Source organism: Cyprinodon tularosa, unplaced genomic scaffold (assembly GCF_016077235.1).
Source record: "Cyprinodon tularosa strain WSP-4 unplaced genomic scaffold, ASM1607723v1 ctg933, whole genome shotgun sequence".
NCBI classification, from domain to species: Eukaryota; Metazoa; Chordata; class Actinopteri; order Cyprinodontiformes; family Cyprinodontidae; genus Cyprinodon; species Cyprinodon tularosa.
The window spans coordinates 376,016-394,550 of record NW_024039711.1 but is presented as its reverse complement, the minus strand read 5'-3'; the positions used below and the strand labels follow the sequence as shown (position 1 = coordinate 394,550).

Sequence of the window (18,535 nt, the reverse complement as noted above, 5' to 3'; positions counted from 1 at the left end):
CTTTTAATGCTTTTAAATGACCAGCGGAAGCCCTGTTCTAAAGGGATTATTCTGTTAGACCAGGCTCATTTCCTAGTTTATCTGACCAACCCTGAAGCATACTTACCTAGATTTATATCTTAGTTTCTGTTGCTCTCTGTGTTTTGAGCCTCTGTCTTTATGCCTCCTACTTCCTTTCTCTACCAGATCCAAGTAAATGGGATTAAAGCGTAACCTGAACCAATACTCGCTTGCTGAGCAGCACAATAACATCGTTACATCACGAATTAAGACAGACTGAGCTACAGTAATGCTGTGATGCTTTTAATAGCTGCAGTTAAATGAGGGAGAAGCTTGAAATCTTTTTATTGCAAAAAATAGAAATATAAATAAGTCAATATTTCTTAAAATGAGTGCATTTTTCCTTGAATTGAGGAGGTAAGTGAGACACTTTACCAATGAAACAAAATTCACATTTTAAATAAGAAAAAAACAATTACATTATTACATTACAAATACATTATTTTATGTCAAGAGTAAAACTAGTCATTCTATTGGCAGATCTTATTTACCTGCTCAATTCAAGGCTAAATACCAAGGGTGGAACTTTGTGATGAAAGTTGGTGGGGGCGCTCTGAGGGTGGAGGCGCTCTCAGGTTGGGAGCGCTCTAAGGAGGGAAGCGTTCTGAGGTTGGAGGCGCTCTAAGGGTGGAGGCGCTCTAAGGTTGGGGGCGCTCTGAGGGTGGAGGTGCTCTAAGGGTGCAGGCGCTCTAAGAGTGGAGGCGCCTTTGAGGTGGAGGCACTCTAAGGGTGGAGGCGCCTTGAGGGTGGAGGCGCTCTAATGGTGGGGGCGCTCTGAGGGTATAAGTTCTCTAAGGGTGGGGGCACTCTGAGGGTGGGGGCGCTCTGAGGTTGGGGGCGCTCTAAGGGTATAGGCGCTCTGAGGGTGGGGGCGCTCTGAGGGTATAGGCGCTCTTAGGGTGGGGGCGCTCTGAGGGTATAGGCGCTCTGAGGGTGGGGGCGCTCTGAGGGTATAGGCGCTCTTAGGGTGGGGGCACTCTGAGGGTATAGGCGCTCTGAGGGTGGGGGCGCTCTGAGGGTATAGGCGCTCTGAGGGTATAGGCACTCTGAGGGTATAGGCGCTCTGAGGGTGGGGGCGCTCTGAAGGTATAGGCGCTCTGAGGGTGGGGGCGCTCTGAGGGTATAGGCGCTCTGAGGGTGGGGGCGCTCTGAGGGTATAGGCGCTCTGAGGGTGGGGGCGCTCTGAGGTTGGGGGCGCTCTAAGGGGGGAAGCATTCTGAGGGTGGAGGCGCTCTGAGGGTGGAGGCGCTCTAAGAGTTCATTGACTTTTAATGCTTTTAAATGACCAGCGGAAGCCCTGTTCTAAAGGGATTATTCTGTTAGACCAGGCTCATTTCCTAGTTTATCTGACCAACCCTGAAGCATACTTACCTAGATTTATATCTTAGTTTCTGTTGCTCTCTGTGTTTTGAGCCTCTGTCTTTATGCCTCCTACTTCCTTTCTCTACCAGATCCCAGTAAATGGGATTAAAGCGTAACCTGAACCAATACTCGCTTGCTGAGCAGCACAATAACATCGTTACATCACGAATTAAGACAGACTGAGCTACAGTAATGCTGTGATGCTTTTAATAGCTGCAGTTAAATGAGGGAGAAGCTTGAAATCTTTTTATTGCAAAAAATAGAAATATAAATAAGTCAATATTTCTTAAAATGAGTGCATTTTTCCTTGAATTGAGGAGGTAAGTGAGACACTTTACCAATGAAACAAAATTCACATTTTAAATAAGAAAAAAACAATTACATTATTACATTACAAATACATTATTTTATGTCAAGAGTAAAACTAGTCATTCTATTGGCAGATCTTATTTACCTGCTCAATTCAAGGCTAAATACCAAGGGTGGAACTTTGTGATGAAAGTTGGTGGGGGCGCTCTGAGGGTGGAGGCGCTCTGAGGTTGGGGGCGCTCTAAGGGGGGAAGCGCTCTGAGGGTGGAGGCGCTCTGAGGTTGGGAGCGCTCTAAGGAGGGAAGCGTTCTGAGGTTGGAGGCGCTCTAAGGGTGGAGGCGCTCTAAGGTTGGGGGCGCTCTGAGGGGCGCTCTAAGGTTGGGGGCGCTCTGAGGGGCGCTCTAAGGTTGGGGGCGCTCTGAGGGTGGAGGTGCTGTAAGGGTGCAGGCGCTCTAAGAGTGGAGGCGCCTTTGAGGTGGAGGCACTCTAAGGGTGGAGGCGCCTTGAGGGTGGAGGCACTCTAAGGGTGGAGGCGCCTTGAGGGTGGAGGCGCTCTAATGGTGGGGGCGCTCTGAGGGTATAAGTTCTCTAAGGGTGGGGGCACTCTGAGGGTGGGGCGCTCTGAGGTTGGGGGCGCTCTGAGGGTATAGGCGCTCTTAGGGTGGGGGCGCTCTGAGGGTATAGGCGCTCTGAGGGTGGGGGCGCTCTGAGGGTATAGGCGCTCTGAGGGTGGGGGCGCTCTGAGGGTATAGGCGCTCTTAGGGTGGGGGCACTCTGAGGGTATAGGCGCTCTGAGGGTGGGGGCGCTCTGAGGGTATAGGCGCTCTGAGGGTATAGGCGCTCTTAGGGTGGGGGCACTCTGAGGGTATAGGCGCTCTGAGGGTGGGGGCGCTCTGAAGGTATAGGCGCTCTGAGGGTGGGGGCGCTCTGAGGGTATAGGCGCTCTGAGGGTGGGGGCGCTCTGAGGTTGGGGGCGCTCTAAGGGGGGAAGCATTCTGAGGGTGGAGGCGCTCTAAGGGTGGAGGCGCTCTAAGAGTTCATTGACTTTTAATGCTTTTAAATGACCTGCGGAAGCCCTGTTCTAAAGGGATTATTCTGTTAGACCAGGCTCATTTCCTAGTTTATCTGACCAACCCTGAAGCATACTTACCTAGATTTATATCTTAGTTTCTGTTGCTCTCTGTGTTTTGAGCCTCTGTCTTTATGCCTCCTACTTCCTTTCTCTACCAGATCCCAGTAAATGGGATTAAAGCGTAACCTGAACCAATACTCGCTTGCTGAGCAGCACAATAACATCGTTACATCACGAATTAAGACAGACTGAGCTACAGTAATGCTGTGATGCTTTTAATAGCTGCAGTTAAATGAGGGAGAAGCTTGAAATCTTTTTATTGCAAAAAATAGAAATATAAATAAGTCAATATTTCTTAAAATGAGTGCATTTTTCCTTGAATTGAGGAGGTAAGTGAGACACTTTACCAATGAAACAAAATTCACATTTTAAATAAGAAAAAAACAATTACATTATTACATTACAAATACATTATTTTATGTCAAGAGTAAAACTAGTCATTCTATTGGCAGATCTTATTTACCTGCTCAATTCAAGGCTAAATACCAAGGGTGGAACTTTGTGATGAAAGTTGGTGGGGGCGCTCTGAGGGTGGAGGCGCTCTGAGGTTGGGGGCGCTCTAAGGGGGGAAGCGCTCTGAGGGTGGAGGCGCTCTGAGGGTGGAGGCGCTCTAAGGTTGGGGGCGCTCTGAGGGGCGCTCTAAGGTTGGGGGCGCTCTGAGGGGCGCTCTAAGGTTGGGGGCGCTCTGAGGGTGGAGGTGCTCTAAGGGTGCAGGCGCTCTAAGAGTGGAGGCGCCTTTGAGGTGGAGGCACTCTAAGGGTGGAGGCGCCTTGAGGGTGGAGGCGCTCTAATGGTGGGGGCGCTCTGAGGGTATAAGTTCTCTAAGGGTGGGGGCACTCTGAGGGTGGGGGCGCTCTGAGGTTGGGGGCGCTCTGAGGGTATAGGCGCTCTGAGGGTGGGGGCGCTCTGAGGGTATAGGCGCTCTTAGGGTGGGGGCGCTCTGAGGGTATAGGCGCTCTGAGGGTGGGGGCGCTCTGAGGGTATAGGCGCTCTTAGGGTGGGGGCGCTCTGAGGGTATAGGCGCTCTGAGGGTATAGGCACTCTGAGGGTATAGGCGCTCTGAGGGTGGGGGCGCTCTGAAGGTATAGGCGCTCTGAGGGTGGGGGCGCTCTGAGGGTATAGGCGCTCTGAGGGTGGGGGCGCTCTGAGGGTATAGGCGCTCTGAGGTTGGGGGCGCTCTAAGGGGGGAAGCATTCTGAGGGTGGAGGCGCTCGAAGGGTGGAGGCGCTCTAAGAGTGGAGGTGCCCTCAGGGTGGAGGCACTCTAAGGTTGGGCGCGCTCTGAGGGTGGAGGCGCTCTAAGGGTGGGGGCACTCTGAGGGTGGGGGCACTCCGAGGGTGAAGGCGCACTGAGGGTATAGGCGCTCTGAGGGTGGGGGCGCTCCGAGGGTGGAGGCGCACTGAGGGTGGGGGCTCAGGGACCTACATTTTAACCTGGAACTGGGAGTCATGGTCCTCTAAAAGCCAAGATTTTAAAACTAGTAAAGAAGAACAAACTATGTTTTCTCAGCTTCTTGCATTATATTACCAACTTGTATAATTGTTGCCATTTTTAGCTGAAAAAACTCCCGATGTCTACGACGTCCAACGATGGCATCTCTAATATTTTAACCAACCCGTCTGCTAACTTTTACTTTGACATCTATCAAAGTAGCTGCTTGTTAATGCTGCTTTGTGTCTCTCCTCCTTCACGTACCTACTATGTGTGCAGTGAAATGCAACTGCAAATCAGACGTCTCTAAACAACAGATGCGATGATGTCAGCGGTGATGATAGCAGCGCGAAAGAGGAAAAAAACAGCGACTCAAAATGCTATGAACACAGTTAGCTGCACCCAACCTCTGTTACCATTGGCTAAAGTTAAAAAAGACAGAAACTAATGGTGGGAACTATCCACACCAGTCCTTCAGAAAGTTACGCCTGTGCAATATAAACTTAAAGTTGTAGGGAAGTCATATTTAAATGTCAAATCATTCTGGCTTAAACATGTATATAAATGTACTCTTTATCAGACTATATTGTCCCAAAAGTTAGAAAATTTCTATTTTTAAAAGAATCCTGTCCTAAACTCTGTGTTATTTCATTATTTTATGCAGGGCAGTTAGTTCTACGTCAGCCTGAACACCTAAATTCAGCCAATCATATATCAACGGTCATCTGTCAATCAAATGTTTTCGGTCATAGCATCTTGTTCATATGTTGCAGCTAATATATGCAACAGTTGAAATGAGAATCATTTATGGGGCCAAAATGGTAGCTTTAATATTTGCAAATGTGTGTGGAGAGTTGTGTGTCTGTATCTCGATTTGTGTGTGTGCAGTGGGATTTGAAAATGTGTAAATAAATCTGTAAATGTGTGAGATTTGTGTGTCTGTACAACAATCTGCAAATGTGTGTACTTGTGTGTAATCCATTTTGCAAATGTGTAAAAAATCCACTAATCTGTATTCAGATCTGCAAATGTGTACTGAGATTTGCAAATGTGTAAAAAATCCACAAATCTGTATTCAGATCTGCAAATGTGTACTGAGACTTGCAAATGTGTAGATCAATCTGTAAGCACACACAGAGACACTTGCGTCTGAAGTATTTTCGCTTCAAGACCCAGAAATACAGACAAATCATTGGTTACAAGTCAAGCGGTTTTTCGGTTGGCTCTCTTTACACACGTGATTTTTGCTACTCTTCTGCCGCGTGAGATGCACAAATGTGTAGAAGGATTTGTATGTGTATTTTCGCGATTTGTAACCCCTTGCGCAGGCTCGCAGGCTCACATGCTGCCCTGACCGCAGGCTCGCAGGCTCACAGACAGCCTCTACCTTTTTTTTCCCTCCGCTGCGGGAGTAGACGTGACAAGGACATATTGCTACCATTCAGTAAGGAAAAAATGTAATCTATTATTAAACAAAAGGTTACGGAAAGATGGCAGAAGCTGTGGGAAGAGCATAGAACTGGAAGTTGGCTTTATAGTCTTCAAAGGAAAATTGGTGAAATGAGGAGAACGGAAAGGAATAAAAAAGAGGTTATATCTAGATTACGTTTCGGAAACACGGGGTTAAATGGAAACTTATTTAGAATTGGAACAGGAGGTTGTGGTTTTTGTTATCAAGGGGAGACGGTGGAGCATGTTTTGTTGTTTTGTTATAAATATTCTATGGAGAGAAGGGTTACAAGAAAATAAATTACAGTTAAATATACAAGATATTTTGGGGGGGGGGAAATCTACTTATGATTATTTTTGTAATTTGATAAACAATCCTGAAAAAACGAAATTGGTAGAAAGGATATAAGTTTATTTATGTAAATATTGTTAATATTTATTTTTATTTTTCAGTGGGAAAATACATAGCATCCCGATCCACACTCCACTGAAGTAGATGGTGGTAATGCACATCATAAAGTTGCTTGCCAACCGCCATAAAACAGAAGCAGAAGAAGAAGAAACAGTTTTACTAATGCAAACTATAGGAAAAATTAAAGAAATATACTTACAGAAAGCTGACGGGATTCCATTGCTCTCAACTTAGCAGGTACAACCCCTAGGACCCCAGTAACGTCACGTACTGTGCAATACAATACCGCCAACTGGTGGTATGTGGCTGTATGTGAAGCAAGTTGTGCTGAACTGCCGCAGCAGAGAGAGGCTGTCTGTGAGCCTGTGAGCCTGCGAGCCTGCGGTCAGGGCAGCATGTGAGCCTGCGAGCCTGCGCAAGGGGTTACAAATCGCGAAAATACACATAGAAATCCTTCTACGCATTTGTGCATCTCACGCGGCAGAAGAGTAGCAAAAATCACGTGTGTAAAGAGAGCCAACCGAAAAACCGCTTGACTTGTAACCAATGATTTGTCTGTATTTCTGGGTCTTGAAGCGAAAATACTTCAGACACAAGTGTCTCTGTGTGTGCTTACAGATTGATCTACACATTTGCAAGTCTCAGTACACATTTGCAGATCTGAATACAGATTTGTGGATTTTTTACACATTTGCAAATCTCAGTACACATTTGCAGATCTGAATACAGATTTGTGGATTTTTTACACATTTGCAAAACGGATTACACACAAGTAGTTTTACACATTTGCAGATTTTTGTACAGACACACAAATCTCCTCACACATTTACAGATTTATTTACACATTTTCAAATCCCACTGCACACACACAAATCGAGATACAGACACACAACTCTCCACACACATTTGCAAATATTAAAGCTACCATTTTGGCCCCATAATCCTTTCCTTTCCCATTGAGTTCCGTCCCAGTGTTCACAGGGATGGACGTCTGTGTCTTCAGCAGGCGTAGAGCTAACAGAACTGGCAGCGTTGTGAGGCAAGGGCTCAAACATGTACGGCTGGAAGCCTTCTACACCAAACCAAGCTTCTGCCGCCCTGGCGTCCTCTTCCACAACATCTTCATCCTGCTTTCCTCCTCTAAATAAAAAATGGATGACGGAGGAGACTCATCCACGACCTCCGACACTAAACTCTCCTCCTCTTGCATGTTTCCTCTGTCCATAGCGTTCCTTGACAGTGTCGTTTCTAAGTCACCAATTTAGTGCTACTTGGTCCCAATGGAATATCCCATTGGGAACCTACTAGCACTAGGTTGCTAACTGGTTAGCAAGATGCTTCTGACAAACCGGCCGCAACCAAAGATGGTTGCAAACCTTCCGCCACAACAATCCCGCCCCATTGATAATCGACCAATCACATTTACTTTATTCACTCGTGTAAAGTCGGGCACCACTCAGGAGAATTTGGAACTGCACCCGTTAGAACAGCCGATTCCCTACGAATTTAATTTTTACTTATTTCTAGTTCGCTTTTGCAGCGCCGTTGCCAACTTTAAGCTTCCTTTCTCTTTACAGCTCTCACCTTTTTTGGTTATGATAATCCGGAGAACGGGATTGGCCAGAGAGACGGCTTTGTTGAAATTTTCGTCATTGTTGATTGGAAGGAGATCTCCGTGGATATCAGCATATTCCAGCAGCACGTCGTCGCCATGGATATGATGGATGGTTTGGAGGATCTGGTAGAACTCCTTGAAGCCACCGAAGCTGTTCCTCTTCAGACCAAAACGGCGATACTCCGCCTCGAACTGCAGAAGGAACAGCACACATTTTAAAACCAAAGAAAAACTCTTTAAAAGTATTAATTCCTTTAATTCCAATCCAGATAAAACTCCATAAATTAGCCTCCAATATAACCGGATGTCACTATATATGAGACATTGGAATAAAAACAAACATCTTCCTCTTCATTGGTAGAAATTATTTTTCTTTTAAATTAAACTTTTTGAAAGAAGTTGATGCACTTTTGCGATTTCTTTATAGTGATAATCCAAAAAATAAAAACAAAGTAAAGAGAAAGGGAGGGGGGAATTAAAATGCACCAAAGCTGGGAGTGCTGACTGTTGCGTCTAGGTTTATGATTTCTACCATGACGCCATTCCGCTCCAACCTGGAAGATCCTGAAGCAGGAAGAAAAAAAAAACACCCAGAAAAGTCTTAAGAGGTGAGAAATTCAGCCTGAGGCAGCTGACATTTCAGGTTGCTCCACATGCTTTTGGCATTGCTCTGCTTTGTTTGGAAATATTTGAAGTGAAGGAGGCCTGGTGGACCGGAACAATCGGAGTAAAGCCAGATTCCTTCAGACTTGAAAACCGTCTAAGGTCGTGTCCGTGTCCTTTTTTCAAATTGTTTTCATCTAAATCACGCAAACTTGGGTTTTTTTTGTCTTCCAGGACTTAAAGAGTAATATTTAAATCCCAAATAAGCAGCAAATCCCATTTTTAAGGTTTTTCTGTGGAATAATTAACCTTATATAAGGCAACAGAACATCTATTGGTGGTTATGTACATATCGTTTTACTCAGTGGCTCCTTCAGCCCAGAGTACACCGTACGATTTTTGGCCCTTTTTGGGTCGATTCTCCAGTCGTGCAATATTTTTTTTTTTTAGCTCTATCGTTCGTCATGTAGTATACAGGGGGTACGAGGGGCGATTAGCCTCTCACGATCACCTCCCGATCAGGAATCGTAAGGTCAGAAGGAAATCAAACATGTTGAACATGAAATTCAGTCTTTAGGTCACATCAGAGCATCGGGCCGCACAGTGTGAGAACAAACATCGTGAGCTGCGAACCCTGCATGCAACGATTGAAAATATAGCACAGTGCATCCCCAGCTTTATTGGAGTATTAGGACCAGGCTAAAGATTTTTTTCTTTTTAATGCAGAATAAAGTCATAACATTATGAGGATAATATCATAATATTAAAAGTTATGATATTTATAGTTATAATATTATGACTTTATTCTGATAATGTTGCGACTTTATTCTAGTAATGTTGCGATGACTATTTTGATAATGTTGTGACTTTATTGTATTATTGTTGCAACTTTATTATAGTAATGTTGCGATGACTATTCTGATAATGTGACTTTATTCTAGTAATGTTGCGACTTTATTATAGTAATGTTTTAATGACTATTCTGATAATGTTGTGACTTTATTCTAGTAATGTTGCAACTTTATTCTGATAATGTTGTGACTTTATTCTAGTAATGTTGCAACTTTATTCTGATAATGTTGTGACTTTATTGTATAAATGTTGCGACTTTATTCTAGTACTGTTACAAAATTATTCTGATAATGTGACTTTATTCTCGTAAAACTGCAACCTAATTCTGATAATGTTGCAACTTTATTCTCGTAATATGACCTTGTTCTTGTTATATTGCTATTTTATTCTGATAATGTGACTTTATTCTTGTATTTGAAAAAAAAAAGAAAATCTCTAGCCTTGCCCTAATACTCCGTCGTAGGACAGCAGAGGCCGTCAATCCAAGAAGCTCTGCTCTGAGATTTTCAGCTGAACAGATTTTCTCTAGAAGAAACTAGTTTTAAACATTCAAAGGGAGTTTTTCCTCTCCACTGTCGCTACAAGCATGCTTAGTGTGAGGGATTGCTGAAGAGTCAATGAGTCAATGCAATCAACTGGTTTTCCTTAGATAGAAAACTTTGAATCAATCTGACTGGATGATCTGGTGAACTGGAAAATGACCTGAGATGACATGATGTGAATTGGAGCTATAGAAATAAACTGAATAGAACTGAATTAATGAATAAAGTGATGAAGTGTTGCACTCAGGCCAGCCTGCTGCCCGTGCTAAGATCCAGTGGAAGGAAGAGGAAACTCTGTTTTTTGACACCATTTATCGAGGCTTTGAGCTTTGATTTAGGGGAAAACTTTGGACATTTTACAAAAAAAACAAAAACAAAAAACATTTCCTTATTTCCCAGCAGACACATTCGGATCTGTGATTGGCCAACCTGGGGCCATCAGGTCTCAGTTTGGATTTCAGATGCAGATTTATTTCAAAGGATTTCCCTACATAGAGCTTAAAGATGAATGAATCCAGATTGGACTAAAGAGGATGGATTTACTTCCTGTCGGCTGACCTTCAGGAAATTCTGATACTTTCAACATTTAGCTGTTTTTCACTACTACTGTGGGTATTTAACCGTAGAAGCAGTTTAAAGGGAAAGAACGTGACGCTGAGTGGTTTCAGTAGCAACGAGCAGCAGGTCCAAACGAGCCAACATGCAGCACTTCTGTTTTCTTCAAATCCCTCCGCTGTTTTGGAACGATGGCGTCTTAAACTACAGTTTATGGAGCAAAGACCACAGCGGAGAATGAAACTCTGCTCTATAACCTGACTGGTGAAGGAGGAAGACTTATTAATTAAAGAAAAATAATAGAGGCTGTAGATGAAGTGACTATAGAGCCATTTACTGTGGAGGAGAAGGAGATGATTGCTGCTCCATTTGGTCCATTCTCTCACCACACACTCCATAAGTTAACATTAAGAGATTATTTGGTCATTGGCGGCGTGATAAAACATCTTCAACCTGTCATTTAGCTGGGGTGTCATTATATGATGGTGGCGTAAGTACGTCACCAGCTGGGAGGGGGGATGTGATTCAGTAAACACAGCTGGAGAGCAGCTGATTTAAAGCTACAGTGTGTAACTTTTAGCGATATCTAGCGGTCAGACTGCAGACCGCAGCAACATGAACATCTCCCCCCCACCGCCTCTCCCCCCCAACAGTTCGGCGAGCGTTACGGAACAAAATGTCTTCCACGACGTCCTCATCACCTACCTTCTCAAGTGATGAGGTTTGTTTACATAGATAATTTTACAGATAGTATTTCATTAGTCTGTGTAGGGTATAGATTTCATGTAGACTTAAGATAATAAATATACCCGTTATTTTTTCTACATCGTTGTGACGTTTTGGAGATCTCGCAATCGCTAGTTTGTTGCCTCTGCGCTGCCGTAGCGCAAAGATGTCTGCCTCCATGGCTGCAAGACCCGCTCCTATGTAATTATAAATAACGAATTCTAAGGCAACGCAAATATTAAGGTTAAGAGGCTGAGCTCATAGATGATGATAAATAACATAGTTATGTATAATATATTACATTTCTGACTGTATATCCCTGTAATTATTACACACTGTAGCTTTAAGGCTGGGACTAAAAGCTTAGAACCAATCAGAAAATATCATCAAGCCGTGGAGGTTTGAAAGCTGCGTCAGCTCTTTTAGGAAACAATAAAAGGTGACATCAAAACATGGCTTCATTACAGCTGCCATCTTCACTTTATTTCAATTCTATTCAGTTTATTTCTATAGCTCCAATTCACACCATGTCATCTCTGGTCACTTTCCAAATCACCAGATCATCCATTCAGATTGATTCAAAGTTTTCTATCTAAGGAAAACCAGCTGATTGCATCGACTCATTGACTCTTCAGCAATCCCTCACACTAAGCATGCTTGTAGCAACAGTGGAGAGGAAAAACTCCCTTTGAACAGGAAGAAACCTCCAGCAGAACCAGGCTCAGTGTGAGCGGCCATCTGCTGAGGCCGACTGGGGTTCAAGGAGACAGAAGCAGACATAGAAAAGGACAGTTGACCCTTATGGTTGCATCATGGGTAATTCTGACACAACTCCCACCTCTTCTGCTGTGATTGTTCCGGTAAGTTCTGGCCTGACAAAGATATTCATCCAGGTCGCCATAAATAATGTAATTATGGTAATAAAAGTATATATTTCTGTCTTTTAATCACTAAACAATGCTAATACACATCCTCAAAAAATGTTTCTGAGACTATTTGTTGCTTTTTCCATTTTCTCCGTTGAACTGCTTGTGTGACGTCACCATGGGAAATGCTCAGAGCAGTCCTGCAAAATAGGACTAAAACATGTTTATCTGCATTTAGTCATTTTCTAGATTAGAAGATAGATGGACCATCCAGGCTACCGTACCTGAGCACAGCTGGAAACCTGGAGCCGGGTCTAGAAGTGGATCCCCATCTGGATCCGCATCTGGATCTGGAACCTCATCTGGATCAGCATCCAGATGGGGATCCGGATCTAGATGCGGATCCAGATAAGGACCCGGATCTAGATGGGGATCCGGATCTAGATGCGGATCCAGATAAGGACCCGGATCTAGATGGGGATCCGGATCTAGATGCGGATCCAGATGGGGATCAGGATCCAGATGGGGAACAGGATCCAGATGAGGATCCAGATGGGGATCAGGATCCAGATGGGGATCCGGATCTCCATCTGGATCTGGAAAATGAGCTCCTTGATATGTGCTTTAGAACGGCTTAGTCTCCATTCAAACCCTGGTTTAAAGCCTTGCAGGGCAGCATAAAGCCCACTGCGAACATTAAGACAGAAAAAAGAAAGAAAATAACAAACGCTCAGTTCAGGTGTTTGAGAAAATATGGGAATCAGGAAGTTGTCTATTAAACAAACTGAACGATTGTTGTTCTCTACTTCAAAAAACACTTTACATTTTAAAATAGAAACATTTTCTATTTTTTTTTTATATTTTTTAATTTAATAAATTCTATGTATAACATGGATGCATAAACACCTCATTTTATTTCAGTGTTAAATTCTGTTTAAAGTAACAGATCATTAAAAATGTCTCTGGACCTTTACTGGTTGATGATTTTCTTTAATTGGTTACCCCTGGTTAAATGTTTATAAATATTTATTTCCCGTCATGTGCTCCATCCACTGCAGATCATTGGCTCCATCCACATCTAGTGAAAACTAGTGTGATTGGATGAGTCATATAACGCAAACACTCATTGGTTAGCTAAAGGAAATCATCAGAAGCAAGCAGGTGTTCTTCAAACTGCAAACATGAATTGTCTATGGCATGCTAAAATGTAGGATTCAGGAAATGATGTTGAAATGTCTGAAAGGTCGGACACAGGCGAGACCCTATCGGGAGATGGAGACCAACAAGACCTCCCTCCTCCTTGGCCCTATCTCAAAGAATTTTTAGAAATAGTCGAAAAATTTAGCTTTCAATTCATATAGTGGCATCTGGCTGTTTTTTATTAAAGGTTACTTTATACTTTAAGTAGTTTTTTGGAGCACATACTTTTTCACTTTTACTTAAGTAAAGAGTTCAAGTTTAACTTTTACCAGAGTGTTTTTAAACTGCAGTATCTATACTTCTAATTAAGTAACAAATGTGTGAACTTTTGACGCCACTGGTGAAGTTTTATCTGATCGATAACAAAACTGGTGAACAGAGGAATTAACTGAAGGCGGACGTCTCCAATGAAATGAGCTCCTTGGTGAAAGTCTGAACTCTGCTTCTCCAGCTGAGTCTAGAATGGCCTAATGATTGTGTCATCTATGAGTTCTAGTTCTATAGCTAGCAAAACATGTTTCTTCTTCATAGAAGCATTCAGGCCATCATGGAGGATCCTGGAAAGGTTTAATCGGCTTGTTTCTGATCGGGTCACATTTCCTGAATGTTCTGAAATCACAGAGCCTCTGATGACGATGATGATGATGATGATGATGATGATGATGATGATGTTTTCATTTATCTTCAATGTTGTGAATGAAGCTTCCTAATCTCACAGATATCCTCCTAGAGTGGGATCAGTGTGTATAGCTGATCTAGGAATAAATATCTTTCTGTTCATATTTAGCTCAGTTTCAAACCCAAACAATCAGAGATGTTTGTTTTGGCTCCGATCCTCCATATTACAGCTTATATCCCAGATATTAGACACATCCAGAACCAGGATCGACCTGTTTACACCTGGCCTGAAACCGGAGAGACTGCACCGGTTCGGTTCGTTCCGGTGGGCCCGGAACCACCGGAACGAACCGAACCGGAACCATCGCAGGAAGGTCGGTTTCAGCCTAGGAACCTCCTGGATCTCACCTGAGCGAAAACCCGAACCGAACCGACCAGAAAGCCGGTGAGGAAGACTCACTTTGCTCTTCACCTCCACGGTGCTGTCGGTGTGTCTGATGGGGGTCCGCTGCTGCTGCTGCTGCTGCTGCTGCTGTCTGGACATCCTGCCGCTGCGGATAAAAACATCCACTGGATCTGGATCTGGTTCCGGTTCTGGTTCTGGTTCGGTGTCAGTCTGAGCGGAACCCAGCGGTCCCAGCCTACGGAGCAGCCGCTTTCCGTCCTGTCGGCGCGCGCCACTGTTGTTCCCTCACCGCTCACTCTCGCTCACACCCGCGTGCACGCGCATGCAAAGAGGCGGAGAGCAGCCTGCTGACAGGTGGAGCCCCCCTCCCTCCACCAGGCCAGACAGAAGGACGCAGCGGGGGGAGGGGGGGCTGCATTACTGCACACATGGCGGTGCGGCTAATCTTAGCCCCCCCCTCCCCAGCATCACCTGCACAGTTGCTCCTCTCACTGTGACGTTTGATGACAGGTATGAGAAGCATGTGGTGTTGCTGGACAGACCTGAAACACCTGAGCGCCCACCTGACGTCACAGGAGGAAGAGTCAGGGCCCCTCCCAGCAACAGGAAGAATTACTGATAAACACCTTTTCACTGCAGACTGACTTTCAGTCACTGAAATGTTGTTTTTCCTTCATTTAAAAGCTAACTATTCAAACTGTTGCCAGAGTTCGCTGCTTTTAGATGTTGTCTCCAAAGTCTCCAGTAGCAGAAAAAAGTCGCTAGCTTTGGCGCTAGGAGCTTTTTAGAAATCAAAGTGCTAGAGGGGTCTGAATAGTGGCTAAATATAGCGACTAAAGCGCTAAGTTGGCAACACTGCATCATTTGTTTTCAAATGGTTTGTTGCTGTCTGTTTGGACCTTTTCTGAACATGTGCAGCAAATGGACTGATCCAATATGGTGGACACTGAAGGGGGTGCTGAGACACACTTAATATTATCAGTGTTCTGATGGCATTTTAGTGAAAGGATTTTTATCAAAAACATAATCAATGTTAACAAATAAGGAATAGTTGTATTAACCATACATGGAAACAGAGTTTTATGGGTCCCCCAGGAACTTGGGGCCCTAGGGAGCTAACTAGCATTGCCTAATGGTATATCCCCTGCTGTCAATTTTGTTTGCAGATATTCAGGTCGGCATAATAATTTCTCTTCCTTTGTGCTGAACTGAACCATAAAACTCTGTTTCCATGTATGGTTAATACAAAAAAACAACAACACAGGAGTTAATAAAGAATGGGCTAAAATTTAGACAGAGAAACTTTTAACAGTTTTCATTTCCTCCTCGATCAGATCGATCAGGATCCTTCATAGATTCTGTAGCTTTCAGCAGAATTATGCCGGGTCTGATTTGGTTCTTGGTACCCTGGAAGTAAGCCCTTAATCTTCATCCAAATTCTGCTGTGAAGGAGAGCAGAAACCAGCATCTCCCTGTCAGAAAACCTCTTCTTCCAGTGTGGGAGCTGCCTGCCCTTCGCTCATATTGCTTCCTCCATATTGGCTCCAAGTTCTGATTACCTCAGTACCAGTGGGCTCCAGGACCAGCGTGTTAGTGCAACCATGAAAGCAGCTTATGTAAGGTGCTCCCTAAAAGGGAGCACAACATTTGTATCCCAACTTGTAATACATTAAAATCCGCTGTTTAATTAATGATTGTGAAAAAGGGCTTTGGAGCATTCTGGAAGTTGCTGGTTTAAATCTAATTTTGGTTAAGAAACAACATGCTAAAATGAATCAAACCGGGAGAATAACGTCTTGCAAAACATAAAAGCTCCTCCGCTTCCTTCAGCTGTGGTGTTTTCTCAGTGAAAATAAAAAATTGAAAATATGAAGATAAAAATTTATGTTTTAGCTGGATTACTGTCTGTTTAAAGGAAAAGTCAAGTCAGCAAGGAACAACCAATGGATCATTATTTATACCTAAAACTAATAAGTTTGCAGTGATCTAATGAATTAAGCTTTAATCAGTAAAAAAAATTAAAATAATTTTATAAATCGGTGAGCGACCATTTTTGGCCAAATTTAGTAACACCTCCCTCCTGCCATCTTCCAGTGTAGGTACCACAGCTGCTCGGGGCCCCGCTCCTTCTTATGATGTCATCATATGGCAACTCCACTCGGACAAACTGTATCACCCATACAAGAAAACAATTTAAGATCAGACCTCCATACGCTTCGAAAAACACCAAAAAAGTAAATAATTAAATTGTTTTTTTTGTCCATGACTAAAGGGATACATGCCCGCTGAGATAGTTTGAAGTATATTTTTCATAAAAAACTAAAGGAATAAACAGGTATTGACTATGGGTATTCTGGTCTGACCGGGCATGCTCATCTGACAGAACACCGGCTCAGTGGATGACCAATAGATGCAAGTCATGCTGTTTATCTGTTATTGTAATCTGTGTGAGCAGTCACAGAACAGGGCACCTGATACCTCAGGATCAGTCTGACCGCAACCAGAAAGCAGCTGTTCTGCTGCCCAGTCCACATTCATTAATTTGATTTTTAGTTTTAGTAGTGATCAGATCGGATCTAGTGTGAAGCATCACATAAAGTCAGTCCATTACTGCTCTGTGTCTCAGTGGGATTTGTTTGCTGAGATCAAATCTTCTCTCGGAACCAGAGGCTGCTCCTAACGCTGCTTAATAAAAAAGTCTTTAACAGGTTTGACCAATCAGTGGTCGGCTTCTGTCTGAGACATGAAACCTCCATCCAGGGGGGGATTACCATTAGGCAATACTAGGCAGTAGCCTAGGGCCCCAAGCTCCTGGGGGCCCCATAAAACTCTGTTCCCATTTATGGTTAAATCAACTATTCCTTATTTCTGCACATTAATTATGTTTTTGATAAAATCCTTTTGTTAAAATGCCATCAGAACACTGATAATATTAAGTATGTCTCAGCCCCCCCCCCCCCCCCCCCTTCAGTGTCCACCATATTGGATCAGTCCATTTGCTGCACATGTTCAGAAAGGTCCAAACAGACAGCAGCAAACCATTTGAAAACAAACCATGCAAAGAGCAGTGTTGCCAACTTAGCGCTTTAGTCGCTATATTTAGCCACTTTTCAGACCCCTCTAGCACTTTGATTTCTAAAAAGCTCCTAGCGCCAAATCTAGCGACTTTTTTCTGCTACTGGAGACTTTGGAGACAACATCTAAAAGCAGCGAACTCTGCTCTCCAGAGCAAGTAGATTGGTAACCCCGCCTCCTGCTCTCCTCTATCTTGTCTGCTGTCATGATTCATGCAGCTGTTATTTCATCCAAATGAAAAATGGAGAACAGAGAAGCAGATCATGGCTTTTCTACAGTGAAAAGAAGGACTGGGTTATTTACTTTGGCCTTTTTGGAAACACAGGAAGGAGCAATCAGCTAAGTGAGCTTAGTGCTTGGAAAAAATCTTTCATTCCTTTAGAGACAGCATGAAAAGTCAGCTGAGTACAAAACATAGAGAGGAAAACAAGAAGAAAAGGGACTTGAGGGGGACAAAACCTACAACAGATAATGGATGTCTATTCTATTAACATTTCTCTATTTGGATAATGGGTCTGTTTTCCTAAATCTGGCTCAAAATCTGAATTAGAAACCAATAAAACCAGTGATTTGAATGAAACCAGCACAAAAAACAGAAAGGGAAATTAGTTATAATGGGAATAAGAAGGTCACCTGGTGACCCAGAAGCAGAAACAGGACAGACCAGAATCATGGTCAGCATGGAGGAGGTGTGGGAGGGGCGAGTGGTGGTGGATGAATAAATCCCCACTTTGTAAAACAGGAAACAGCATCATAGCAAAACCATTTCCAGAACCAACGTTTAGATCTTTGTGTCGATCACTCTGAATGCTTTTCATTTCCTCTGAAATTATCTCTGAGTTTCCTGGAGCAGTAAAATGTTTGCATCATTAGAGAGTTCTAGAAGCCAGATGTCTGTTTCTGTGAGGCGTGTGACATCAGGTCCATCCTACGTGTCTCTGCTATGTGTGGTATGTCCCGGCCACCGGGCAGGTTGGGTATCTTAGTGGGTGTGGCACGGCTGAAAGACTGGTTTTAGCTCCCGCATGACTTTCCACCGCCCTAGATGGCTCTTTGTTGTATTTTACCTGTTTGATAGTGTGAGAGGAAAAAAAACAGGCGGTAAATACCAACCTTAGGAACCTGCTATGATGCAGCTTTTACTACATTTAACCAGGAGATATTCCAGCAGGATGTTGCCTACATACAGATAAACAATAACTTCAAGGTTCTGCATCATAGAGACTCCTTCATATTACTGCTGGACACATACGTCTATATTCTTGCTCATAATGAGAGCTGTCATAGTACTGCAATAAAAGTATAAATCCGGCTGTTTAAAA

General features: G+C 43.6%; 1 protein-coding gene across 2 annotated transcripts in view; it reads right to left on the bottom strand.

The window, feature by feature from the left end:
• Window positions 1-14,511, bottom strand: part of pard6a (par-6 family cell polarity regulator alpha) — a 35,143-nt gene extending 20,632 nt beyond the window's left edge. Inside the window, exons 1-2 of one of the 2 annotated variants that reach the window (XM_038274840.1) lie at window positions 14,193-14,511; window positions 7,740-7,962 (exon numbers count right to left, since the gene is read on the bottom strand). In XM_038274840.1, the coding sequence (XP_038130768.1) occupies window positions 7,740-7,962; window positions 14,193-14,276 (307 nt within the window). In that variant the 5' untranslated portion in view covers window positions 14,277-14,511. The remainder of the gene's footprint in view (window positions 1-7,739; window positions 7,963-14,192) is intronic. The other variant, XM_038274839.1, reaches the window with a different exon arrangement.
• Between the last annotated feature and the right edge of the window lie 4,024 nt (window positions 14,512-18,535).